At 55.5% G+C, this 12,860-nt stretch overlaps 3 protein-coding genes across 3 annotated transcripts; 2 read left to right on the top strand and 1 right to left on the bottom strand.

Annotated features, from left to right (window-relative positions):
* Positions 1-251: 251 nt before the first annotated feature.
* Positions 252-1,675, top strand: CONPUDRAFT_82670 (molybdopterin binding oxidoreductase). Its single transcript, XM_007771182.1, has 5 exons — positions 252-522; positions 590-744; positions 809-1,087; positions 1,151-1,273; positions 1,339-1,675. The coding sequence occupies exons 1-5, from the start codon at positions 390-392 to the stop codon at positions 1,654-1,656; spliced, it is 1,008 nt and encodes a 335-aa protein (XP_007769372.1). The 5' UTR covers positions 252-389; the 3' UTR covers positions 1,657-1,675.
* Positions 1,676-3,034: 1,359 nt separating this feature from the next.
* CONPUDRAFT_165942 (uncharacterized protein) lies at positions 3,035-8,554 on the top strand. Its single transcript, XM_007771181.1, has 4 exons — positions 3,035-3,210; positions 3,264-3,699; positions 3,756-4,868; positions 4,928-8,554. Exons 2-4 carry the CDS (start codon positions 3,351-3,353, stop codon positions 7,807-7,809), a joined length of 4,344 nt encoding a protein of 1,447 aa, XP_007769371.1. The 5' UTR covers positions 3,035-3,210; positions 3,264-3,350; the 3' UTR covers positions 7,810-8,554.
* A 97-nt stretch (positions 8,555-8,651) lies between these two features.
* Positions 8,652-11,890, bottom strand: CONPUDRAFT_82667 (uncharacterized protein). The gene is made up of 10 exons (XM_007771180.1): positions 11,696-11,890; positions 11,556-11,645; positions 10,616-11,497; positions 10,405-10,556; positions 10,248-10,353; positions 9,902-10,185; positions 9,710-9,811; positions 9,465-9,619; positions 9,352-9,402; positions 8,652-9,293 (listed from the first exon to the last, which is right to left on the bottom strand). Exons 1-10 carry the CDS (start codon positions 11,809-11,811, stop codon positions 9,108-9,110), a joined length of 2,124 nt encoding a protein of 707 aa, XP_007769370.1. The 5' UTR covers positions 11,812-11,890; the 3' UTR covers positions 8,652-9,107.
* Positions 11,891-12,860: the final 970 nt, after the last annotated feature.

Here is a 12,860-nt window from a genome sequence, read left to right as displayed (position 1 = left end):
AGAGCCATCTGCGACGGAAGTCGCCTGCCAGAACTGCTTCAAGATACTACCATTATCATCTAAAGCTCGCTCTGTTGGTGCACGACCAGCGACTCCACTGTGGTATGCTAATCATGCGAAAGCGGGAGACCGCTATGTGACCCTTCTCAGCTGCCCGACGGACGTCTCAAACAAGCGATCAAAACGATCGGCATCGACCATTATCGTCCCCACGTATATCATAATGACACTACCTATGGCGTCAGACTCCCCGCCGATCCCGACGCATGCTGCGTTTAGCGAATCCGTCCCACCTCCAAGCCATTGAGGCTGACCTCCATTTATACCCCTATCCTATTCTACTGTATGGAACCTCAATCTTGCGTACATACGTTCATCATCGGTATCGCATGGATCACTGCGTTGAAGATTTTCAATCCCTTCTCGAAGCACCGGTCCCGGTCGATCCGCAGACGCTCGAAGAGCTCATCGAGTATACGGTTACGCCGACAAGGTTCATTCATGATCACCTTGGGGACCATGGTAAGCGTGTTCGGATGAGTAGTCCGTGACCTGTGTTGCGTTAACAATACTATGCCCTCCATCATAGAACTTGTCAGAAACTACACCAATACCCCTGCCGTCAACGTCGTACGGTATCGGATCGCAATTACAGGGGACTATCCAGGCATGCACCAGAAGCCGTTCACTGTTCGGGATATCATCAACAACTTTGCACCGAGGAGGATAGTGACGGCCATGTGCGTGAGTGCTAGATCCAGTTGCTCCTTGTGGGGTTTCGGTTCGGAGCATGCTCATTTATCGGCAGGAGTCGCCCAGTGCCGGCTCAAAGGTGAGGGAAGAAGGTGGTAGAGACCTCGACGTCGGCCTCCGACGGAGAGAGGGCGTAGTCGCCAACGTATCGTGGGAGGGAGTTCCCCTGCGTAAACTGCTGCTCGCCACTGGCGTGCCGGAGTCGGTGGGCGGCGACTGGAAAGTAAATTTCTCTTCCCGTCATCCGAATACCAAGTACAGCGATCCGATCACCGTGTCTATTCCCTTGAAGAAAGCGATGGATTTGTACGGGGATGTCCTCGTGGCTTACGGGGTGAGCGGGTCCTCTGCGCCTGTTCTGGTGCGCTTGGTTCTTACTCGTGATGACCGACGGCAGATGAATGATGAACCACTAAAACCCGAGCATGGGTTTCCTCTGCGTGTTGTCATCCCTGGTCACTATTCAGACGGCTGGGTCAAGTGGCTTGACACTATCACGGTTTCGCATGTAAAGACGCCAGTGAGTACCCTCAAGCTTACTGCTCGTTCTACCATACTGGTTCTGGTTACTAACGTCGAACAAAGATTTTACAGGAGATATCAATGGCGTCGGTCATCGTTACCGTTGACAGCATAACAAATGACAGAGGCAACGCCTGGCTGCGTATCAAAGGGTATACTGTTTCCCGTGCGCCCTCATCTCACATTGAAGTCAGCACGGACGCTGGGAGGACATGGGTGGAAATGCATACGGTCTACCAGGAAGGCAGATGGAGTTGGATTCTTTGGACGGGCGACGTGGAGGTATCCAGGGCAAGCTTCAATCGAAGCAAACAAACCATATGGACTCGTACATGCGATATGAAAGGTGATGTGAGAGGTGTTGACGAGAATATCTTGTGAGATTTAGATTGGAAGGTGTCATATTTAGTAGTTTTCTCTCTCTCTCTTTTGGACTCATTTTTCTGTCCGGCGAGGCAGCACCGTGACGCCCCATGTCGGACAATACTACGTAAATGTAACTTGACTAGGTCCATGTAAGCCTCCACCTTTACACGTTCCCGCTTCTGGGCTGCCGAGGAGCAGATTCCCCGACAGTCCGCCCCTTCCCAAGGGCGTTTTCAGCGCTCTCGTGGCTGTCATCCGCGCAATTGGCCTTGACGGCCTGCAGAGGTACACGCTAACAGTTAAAAGGTTCTCACCACCCGTTCGACGGGATGTGAGCACCGACGGTGTAGCTTTATTATTTGCATGTATGCACACAGAGACAATCGTAGTACTTTGGGGCTTATTTAAAGTGATCGTTGCCTTCAGGGCGATCCAGTCACTTTATGTGAACTTGAAGCTTAAACCCGATCCTCCATAAATCGTGAATTCGAACGTCTGTACTATGTACTTCCGGCTTTCGGGATATCGATTAAGCCGGACGCAGATCGACGCGGAGTGACCCTAATGACATGGACAGGAGATGCCGATCCGCTTCCGCTTGTTCGTTGGTACGGACGAGCACGGACCTTCTAAAGGCTCTCCTCAATTTTCCCCGCAAAGCACCAGCTGAGCATTGATTTTCCTCTTGCTAGATATCTGTATGCCTCTGTCTTGCACAGAATTCGACGGACTAGTCCATATCTTATCTCTTCTCGAGCATACCTGCTTCTGTTTTGCAGCCGCATCTTGCCTGCTCCATCTCGCTTCACCTCAGACTTCGCGCTTCGGCCCCACCTGTGATGCGTGTCGCCAATAACAATCAAGAACATTAGCGTCCGAACGGACGTGGCTTGTCCTCAAATATTTACCGTGGTTATGCGAGGTAGATCCGGGCGCGCGTAGCATGTCCACTTCGAACGGCTACCATATCGCGCTTGCGGAGGCGATTCCCCCGCGCATTGGCCTATGAATGGGCATGCGAACTTGAGCTCGAATGTGCATGTGACCAGAGTCCCTGGCCTTGCGCATGACACGGCCAGTTGAGGATCATTGAAACACGCGGTCTCAAGGTAGAGCGATTTAGACACGAGACCGAAATGGCCTACTGTGACCGTAATATTCCGCGGGCTGGGTCTGCTCAGGTCTGAGCTCGGGCCTGGGGGCGCGAACTGGGCGCCAGTACTTGGTGCCTGTCGGTGGGTCAGGTCAGGTCAGGACCTGTCAGGGCCTGTCAGACATCTTCAGACATGCGAGCGAGGACGAATGACGAAGGCGGGAGGGTAAGCGCTCAGTAAGCGCGTAATAAGCGAGCCGCCCACGCATCGGGTAACACACCCGACCGTCCATCAGTTGAGCATAATATCGCTTCGTTCCCTTCAGTATTTTCCCAACATCATTCGATCCATTCTGCCTCTTTGCTCTGCCCACAAGTTTCCCCGACATCGATACCCATTGAATCGTACATTCGAGACATCAACCTCAAGGGAGAAGGAGGGAAAGGAAGAGGGTTCACCCTCGTTGCGACAACGTGTATGTAGCCTGCCAGGTCTCGCTTTCTTTCAGCTATTGGCTCAATCAAACAGGCATAGATAGGCTGTGTGGAGCAGCTGTGGTCCATTGGTGAAACGTTGCGGACCGTCAGTCAAGACAGGCTCCGGGAGGCACTGCTTATGGACGGGATGCTTGACGCGGAGAAGTCTGGGGTAACAATTGGCGAGAGTTGCGAGGGGAGTGGACGTGCTACCAAGCTCGAGGAAGAGGATGTTGGTGGGATTATTAGGGATGGCAATGCACCGGGAGCGTGTGGTGGGCTAAATGCAGACCAGGGCGACGGAGATCTCGAGCATGGTGACTCCATGTCCGCCGGCCTCGAGGCGACAACTGACCAAAACTGTGCCTCGTCATCCAACCCCGTCATTATCCTACCTGGTGCATCTCCGACTACACCTGAACATATCCTCGAACGCGCCCACGACGATCCACTCCCAGCAACCTCCATTTTGTCCGAGCTCGACCGAGGTAAGGCTGCTGTCGAATGACTGCTCATCCATTAGGGCTGAATCGTACGATCTCAGCGAACCGGTTCGAGCAGGCCCACCTCCAGGAAGACACGGAAGAAGAGAAGAACGCGGGTCCCTCTATCGCCTCTTCGTCAGACGACAACAACCTCCTCTTCCCGTCTTCCCCGCCTCGCTCACGCCGCGTGGGCATCACAGGGGTTCCACACGAATTCAAGCGCCCACCCTCTCTCCAGCACATCCACACCACTCGTCCACTCAGTGACTACATCGACCCCCACTTCGGTCTCGAACCCACAGCAAGCCCTCACACCACCACTGGTCCAGTCTCCGCAAGTACTAGCACTCCGACGGACCAATCGGAGAGAACGGCTAATAGCACTCGGAAACAGGAGCAGAACGCCCCTCCTACACTTACACCCACTACCCCTGCCTCAGCACCCGGTCTCTCTCAGCGACAGGCCTCCATCAATTCTCCGCCGCTCCCGGTTCGATCCCCACTTCGGCCCGCTGCCCGTGCGCTGCCCCCGTCACCCATAACCATACTTAGCGAAGATACACCGACAAACCATTTCCCACTCGCAGCGTACTCCGCTCCTTCTGCGCCTCCACCTATCCACAACTACGCCCGCCGCAGGGTAGACTCCTACTCCGACTCCATCTTATCCTCATCACCGTCAGTCAGCTCCGACCTATCCATGCCCGTACCACTTCTTCCCTCGCGGTTCACCAATGGGTCGTCGTATACCTCCCTTTCCGTCCTGCTGGACACCCTTGAAGCAGAGGTCAACGGGATGCACGCCGAAGACTCCGTCATGAGCGGTAGCTCTATCGAGCTCGGCTTCGACTACTGTGACTTCGAACCGGACGTCACGATAGAACTGGAGAAGGACCGAGATAGCGCCAGTCTGTACCCGACGAATGCCGGCCACAGAGAAAGACTGCGCTCCGCACGCGAATCCGTCTTGTCGAACCTCACTGCAGCCTTTGGCGAGAATGGAGATGCCGCCAGCGAGCTCACGCAAACCGAAGCAACGAACAACCCACCACCATCCGCAAATACTTTCGTCAAGAAGCGCACGCACGCACTTTTGGAACTCCTGACATCGGAGAGAGCATATGCGAGTGATCTCGCATTGATAAGAGATGTGCATATACCACTGGCTCTAGGTGCGTTCTGACTGGATCTTATACAATACACAATTCCAAACATGTTCCTGGTCTAACAGGTCAACCGACTCCTTTCGCACCTCCCAACCCGACATCACCCCCTGCCCTCTCGCCTTCATCCTTTCCTTCGTCTACCTCAAACTCACAATTTGCGTTCGCCACAGCTCAAGCACAGACCGCCATGTTGCGGGGCTCCCAGCAGTCCGCATCGTCCTCGCGAACAGTGAGCACCGCATCCTCAACGTCCGCCGCGTCCTCAGAGCTCGGTCCACCAATGAGCCGAGACGACACGCGAATCGTGTTTGGCAATGTCGCGGAGCTTGCGGTGTTTGCGGATCATTTCTGCGAGCGCCTAGAGCGTGCGCTTGGCGGGGCGCTTTACGCGAACCCACCTTCTAGCGCTGGAGTCAGCATGAACGGAGGTAGATCGAGTGGAGAAGACTCGGGAGTGGGGAGCAGCAGGTCGAGTGGGGGGATGTGGGAGGGTACGGACGATACCGTTGGGGAGCTGTTCTTGGAAATCGTGCGTGTCTTTCTGCTTATATGCGTCTGGTCGAGCTCACATTCGCCCCCACCCCCTACACCATGGCTATATGCGCGCATCCATCCCATGTCGCGAATACAGATCCCTTCTCTCGAGCCTCCGTACAAACAATACATCACGAAGCACCCTACCGCACTCGCCCACCTCACCTCTCTCTCCACCAACCCTACTCCCGCTCTCGCCGAGTATCTAGCTCGCACCCGTGAACTAGCCTCCAGCCTCACACACGCCTGGGACCTCCCATCTCTCCTCATCAAGCCCGTGCAACGTCTGCTCAAATACCCCCTATTAATCCAAGCCATCCTCGATGCCACGCCAGCGGGTCACCCAGATCTCCCACGCCTTCGCCAGGCCAAAGAACGCATGGAGGATGTCGCGCGGAGCGTCAACGAGGGCCGGCGGCGCTGGGAAGTCGTCCGCGACGTCCTCGGCGGCAGCAAACCAGACAGCAGCGGCAAAGGCGGGAAGAAAAAGTCGGGCGTCGCCGTCCCTGCGGGCGTGAACCTCGGGCGGATGAAGACGTTCCGGACGAATAAGCCCAAGGACCGGGGCGAGCGCGAGGAGACGGCGCAGGAGCGGGAGGACCACGAGGAGACGGAGCTGATTGACAGTCTCGCGGACACGATCAAGCGGCACGGCGAGTTCCTCCCGGCGCTCGGGCGCCAGGTGTTGGGGGTGCACGAGCACCTGCACGCGGTCATATTGCGCCTGCGCGACTGGGCGCAGTCGTTTGGGCGCGTTATTGGGCTTACGCCGGACATGAAGAGCGAGGCGTTCGACGCGTTCCTCGTCGTCGTGTACGACGAGTTCCTGGGCCGCGCGACCGCGCTCGAGGAGGAGCTCCGGACCGGCGTGCTCGCCGACCTCGGGCGGCTCCGGGAGAGCACGCAGAACCCGATCAAGCTCATTGACGCGATGCATGACTTGGCGCCGCTGCATCAGTACTTGCTCAACCTCAATTTCGCCAAACAGAGGCCAAGCGCTGCGATGCTCGAGGCGTCACAGAGCTACGTGGCTCTTCGCGGGCAATTGGCTATGGAGCTTCCAGCTTATGTCGACCTGCTGAATGCTGGCGTGGCACGGACGATTCTGAGGGTGTCTGGGATAATGGAGCGCTTCTGGCACGAGGTGTGGTTGCGGTGGGGAGACTTGTGGGATGCTCTCCGGGTGGAAGGGGAACGGAACGCGGGCGCAGAGGAGACGTTGCGAGTCTGGTGGGAGCGGTGGGGAGACGCGGAGAAGGTCCTGCGGAACTTGATGATCACCAGCCCGTGGAAGGCCTTCGCCGACATGGAGAGGGAGCGGCTGCGGGAGAAGGAGCGGGAAAGGGAGCGGGAAAGAGAGATTCTGCGGGAGCTGCAACGAGAGAGGGATAAGGAGAGTCAGCGGGATAAGGAGCGAACAAGGAAGTCGACGGGCGACATTGACCGCGGCAACACGAAGGGCGCAGGCATGGCTAATATCACCGCGACCCTGGCCTCTCTGGACCCTTACGTCAACGCGACCTCACCAACATCCAAGCATTCGTCTTCCTCTGCAACCTCGCGCCATCGTAGTGGCAGCGGTTCCGGTACTGCCATTGGTCGCAACCGGTCCACCGAAAGTCTCACCTCGGGGAAGTCAAGCAAGATGGCGAGATCAAATTCGGGAAAGACTCGAAATACACAAGAGTTTAACGACCCTAACGCACCTCCACTTCCCGTACCTTCGCAAGCTCCGGGTATGCCCAAGTCAGCGATGAAGTCGAAGCCTGCACGGATGAAGAGCACGCCAATGCTGGGCCCTTTGCGGACACCATCACGTGGCGACTTGAACGGCGGGCCCGAATCGCCTTTCCCTCCCAGCCCACTGTCTATCGACTTCGATCCCACTAACGTCCCGGCTGACGAACGAGAGCAGAGAGGACGTGACGAACGCCGCCCGTCGCTGAAAACGAAGATCACCGACTCATTACGTCCCGGGCACAACCGAAAGCGATCCTCGAGCGTGAAATCACTTGGCGCACCTTCAACCATAGCCCCCTCATACCACACGACCGACACACCACTGCCAAAGTACACCCATCGTCCAAATTCCTCTGTCGCCACCACAGCGTCTGGGTCTTCGTCGTCTCACCGGGTAGCGCAGGAGTTATGTAAGGCCCGGGCATTGTATGGATGCCGGGTCGTCCACCCGTGCGTCCCGCCACCGGGCGTGTCGTACCGCGGGCTCCCGTTCTTCCGGCTCGATGTCGACGCGACGTTCGATGTCCTGCGCGAGTATGGGCATCCCTCGACGCATCCCCATCTTCCGCTGTACGTCGACGACGGCGAAGACTGCCTCTTGCTCGTGCGCGACAAGGTGACCGGCACGGAAGTTGGCTGGGCGCTCGCGAGTTTCTTGATACCCTTTGATTGATCGTTAGATGGGCGAGGCCGAGTATGGCTGTATGGCTGGCTGGCTGGCGGTGACGAGACCTCGAGGAGCGCAAAGGAGGGAGGTGGGTGGACAGTGGCCACCCAGCTACGCGGGAAACAGTGTGCCGGACGCGCACGCGGCTCCTATCCCACTGAGTTCGTGTCGCTACGCTGAGCGATCCGCTCTTTTTTCTCGTGCACACGCCCAGAGCGGGGGGACGTGGACTTTGACACATGCGTGTGTCGCCCCTGGCTCCCAAAATTAATTTGGGCGCGTTCATTGGCGGGTACGAGAACAGCGTGCGCCCCACCGCGGTGGAGCCGTCCGCCACCCCTTCTTTCTGGGCGAGACACGCGACGTACCTCGCCGCACTTCTCTAGACCATATGTCAGATGCCTATGGTAGCACCATACAATGCTTAGTTCCGTTTTTCATTTGCTATATACATTTTTAGCCGCTCATTTTGCCCCTCCCATTTATCTCATCTTATGTTTTATGCGCACATCTGTTTTTTCTTCTTCTGTTCGTCGATAGTATCTGCTTTATGCGACAGCTCTTAAACTCACTCGTTACATAGCCTTAGATGTATTAATTTCTTTTTTTCCACTGCTTTGAGTTTGTCACCATCAAGAAAGGCCGAGTCCGTTCTGTCCATTGTTGTACCTAGTGTATTCCGAACGCCACCCATTTTGCATCTCCGTTTGTTTGTTCGCTTGCTTGCATTTTACCCACCCACTGCTTATCCATCCGCCCGCATACCACATGTTCACCGCGTCTGTCTGTTCCCGTATCCGTTGACCAGCTGCCGGTATGCCACGAATACACTGCTCGTCAGAAACATTGGGAGAAGCACAATTAATAACAAGAAACTAAGTACACCGCCTAGCGACGGAACAAGGAACTACCTAATATCCGATGCTACGCATTTGCGGCGTCGACCCCATCCAGGCCCACCCTTAAATCCACACCACTCTACCACGTCCGCCCGGTTCAGGTATCGACTTCAACCGGCACCGCCTTCCAAGTAGTCGAAAGGCAACCACGTTCTAGCAAGCGGCCCTCAAAGGCCTCACACCCAGGAGAACCGATAACCCAGAAGAAAAACTATACGAAAGGAAGAAAAAAGACTATCGACAGCATTGCGACACAAAAAACGAGCGGGCCGGAGGATGATGAGAAAGGAGAAAGCTTGCGCCAAAGTCAAAAAAAAGGTGCGGATATATGCCAGTATATTATGTACATACATCTATGGGCGTGTTTGATCGCGTTTTCGGTCAGGAAGGAATGTAGATGCACCTTCAGTGGGCGATATGCTCTGGCTCGTGCACTTGCGGCGGGACGATCTCGCCCTTCTCATTGAGTGGCCAGAACGAGCTCCGGAACACGTTGGTTGGGTCGTACTTGCGCTTGATCTCGCAGAGGCGGCTCCAGGTCTCCCCGTAGCACCCGAGGACGCGTTCTGGGCTTTCCAGACGGCCCAAGAACTGCAAAGTAAGGCGTTGGAAAAATCCTGAGAATATCGAGAGGGGAGAAAATGCGCACACTGGGAATGGGTCCGGCTAGACTGACAGGTTTGAGGGTCTGCGCTATCCACTTTGGGGGTGTGAATTTAGCCTTTGGTGCCCCTGTTCCTTTGAGACAACGGATCAGCCTACCTGCTCCGCGGACGTCACGCAGCGCGGGTCGTCAAAGGTAATGTCCCACTGGTGCAACGCAGCTACGGTAAATGCGGCATCCTTGCGCTGGTTCAGCGGAATACATCCGTCCTGGACGTCGACCATCGCTCCACCAACCAGCTCAAACAGCCAAGCTGTTTAGCGAAGCGAAAAAGAAAAAAAGAAAAAAGAGAATTAAATTAATTGAGCGCCCGAGAATGAAGAATTCAAGAAGGGGCACTTACTGCATCCTACAGGCGCATCAGCAAATTGTAAGACGGTGTTTCCAATAATGTCGTCTGGAAGCGAGTTGATGAGCGTGGAACGGATGAACCACTTGTTTCCCGCTGTGGACACCAGAAACGGGCGATCAGCGACAAGCCAAAAGGGGGAGTGGCGGCGTGACAGGAACGAGAGAGGGAGAGGCGAGCACGCACCTCTTGCACGGAGAACCTGTGCAACGCTATCTTGATGATGGAAGAAGGACTTCTCGTCGACCTCGTTAAGCAGGCATGGTCCACCATCCCACGACGATATCGTCTGCAGGAACTCTTGGCCCTTAGCACGAGGCCCTACGTAGCTCATTTGGATGACAACAAGCGAGTCCTGGCCCTCGGGCCCGGCCGTCAGAATTAGGTTGGCATAGAGTTCTCTGGGTGCACCCTTGATGCAATCGCGGAAGTGCTTCATGAGGGAAGGAGCAGTCGCACGATCAAAACGGCTGCGAATGGGGACACGCTCGTTAAGGCCCTATAATGAAACGCGTAGAGAAATGCCGCATACTATATCAGGTTTCCCGCGTATACCACGGGAACGGGAAACGCTTTGGCCTTGTAGCGCGTGACAATACCAAAGGCTGAGCCCGCACCGCGCAAAGCCCACCATAAGTCTGGAAAGCGTGAGCGCTGACGCGGTAGAAAGAAATGGAAACGGCTCTCACCTGGATTTTCGGCCTCGCTGGCCATGACTATCTGGCCATCAGCGAGGACAACCTCGGCTTCGACGAGGTTATCGATACTGAGACCGTGCATGCGTGACAAGAACCCAAATCCGCCGTGGAGCATGACACCGGACCCAGCTGGATGCGCAGCACTAAAATGATGTCAAAATCACTGATGAAGGAGAAACATGAGGCATCTATAAACACTCACAACGGAATATAGTAGGGAATCGTAGCCTGACCACCAGAGAGGGAGGTAGCCGGGAGAGGATTCTCCGATGAATAACGATCCACTTCCTTTTGTCGTAGCCCACCACCGAATGTAAGGTACGCGTGGGGATGCACTGGCGTAGCGTGAGTGATGAGGTTATGGTGGGATTCAAGCAAGCTTGGGCTGGTGAAGAGGGCGCCAGAGCTGGTGCCAAAGGAAAGATATGGCGAGGGTGAAGAGGTGTGCGCCGGTGGAAATGTGTCGTCTTCAAGGTAACTGAACGGGTCGCTCGACTTGGCGCGAGACGATGGTCCAGAAGAGGACGATGGGGTAGTAAGCGACGTCGACGAGTCATCCGGCTGTGGAGATCCAGTCTGCACGGAGCTTCCTGCGGACGGCGAGCTCGAGGTGTAGTGGACCGAACTTCCGCTCGAGATGCCGGAGCTAGACGACAACTGAGGTGTAATTAGTGCCGGCGGTGAAGTGTGGAGTCTACGACGGTTGCTGGGAGGCGGCTGATCCTCTGGTAGGTTCCGACCGTCTACGGAGAAACGCGGTTGGCTTCGCAGGAACTCGGCTACGACTGGGGATGCAGCGTCGGAGACGCGTAATCGATTGTCTTCCTCTCTACGCCGCTTGCCGCTTGATATACCAGTATACAACAGCGCCGAAGCATCGAGAGGAGTCTTTCCCTTGCTACCACGCGGTGGCATATCACGTATGCTCGTATAGGCGCCACCCTCACCAGGTATCTGGAGGTCGAGGTCGATAATCTTGCAGAGGTCGACGATTATATCACCGCCTATCGCCCAGCCTGCGGTGCCGTAGCCGCCTGCCTTGATTGAGGGAAAGAGCTTGTGCTTGTTGCAAAACTTGATGACTCTGCATAGGGTAGGAGTGAGAAGGGATTCATAGTGATACGACAAGAGGAAGAGCGCACCTGCTGATATCCTGAGCATGCAGGGGGCAGACGACAGCCTTTGCGTGACTGATGACGTTGCCGTTGAACATCCGCGAGAAGTCCTCGAAACTGGACGACATGTGAGTGCGAGTGAGGATGATGGGGTGATGGCAACGCACTCTGGACTGGGTTTGAAGTAGACATCTCCTTCGAGGAGGGACGCTAGTTCATTCCGTATATGCGTGGGCAAGGCATCGAGAGTGGCTTGGGCAGTCACATCAACATTCTCAGACATCATGAAGGGGAGATGGAGAGGAGGGGATCGGGACGAAAACTGTGGGCTCTGACTAAGAGCGAGAGTGAGGAATAGGGGCTAGAAGCGAACGAGGGCGTAGCTTGTCGGATGCTCTGCTAATACTAAGGCTTTATATATACAATCGTCTCGGATTTGCAATTTTCTTGCGGTGATGGTGGATGCGGACTTGTTTTGTGCAGAAAGTGGAGAAAATGAATGGAAGTCTGAGGGTGAACTTCGGAACAGTGCTGTTTTCACGGTGCAGGCAGGCGGAGACCAGCACGCGAATAAGCGAGATCAGTACCAAGATCTGAGAACCTTCCATTGCGCTAACTGCTCAGGCTTCAGGAACAAGTCGCATATTTACGCACCAGTACGCGAGGGCGTCAGTGAAGCTCGACTTAGCGCGTCACCGCTCCGTCGGCACTCATTATGGCCCCGCTCGGCTAAGGCCGAGGCCCCACAACACTTACTCCCCTCCTGTTTCCCACACCTCCGCCCTCACGACATGTGTCCAGACCTATCGTCGCCCGCCCTGGCAGCTCTCCTATGTTCTTTTGCATATATGCATATCCGGTCGCGCTGATCATTCTTGATGCTGTGTATCGGGAGGCTTGTGCGTAAATCCCCGTCCCAATACAATCATCCACACGGATCAGCAAGGATGACGGCTCCACACTTCGCCGCCACACCACCACCGTGACCAGCGGCTATACTACTGGATTACCCGCGTCTCAACGTTTTGGGGTTGCTAACATCTCGGAGTACAAGCTAGGCTTACCGGTGTGTATAGCTAGCGAAACCTCTCTATCGGCAGGACCATCTGTGCACGACTGAATTTGGGCGCTTGAGGGCTTGCTCACGGTTGGGTGTTAGACGCTCGCAGACATTTGTCGGTTATTCTATTGGAGCGATACTCCAGGTGTTCTCTTTCTTTTCCTTTTATTCGCACTCCTTTAGAATTCACAGAAGCTCTACATGGAGTCTAGAACGACGGAACATTCTCGTTCCAAAAACAACTCACGGTCGGTAACTCAAGTCTCCTAGCT

Source organism: Coniophora puteana (assembly GCF_000271625.1).
Source record: "Coniophora puteana RWD-64-598 SS2 unplaced genomic scaffold CONPUscaffold_7, whole genome shotgun sequence".
Taxonomy (NCBI): Eukaryota; Fungi; Basidiomycota; class Agaricomycetes; order Boletales; family Coniophoraceae; genus Coniophora; species Coniophora puteana.
Note: the sequence above shows the minus strand (reverse complement) of the source record. Positions and strands in the feature narration are given on the sequence as shown.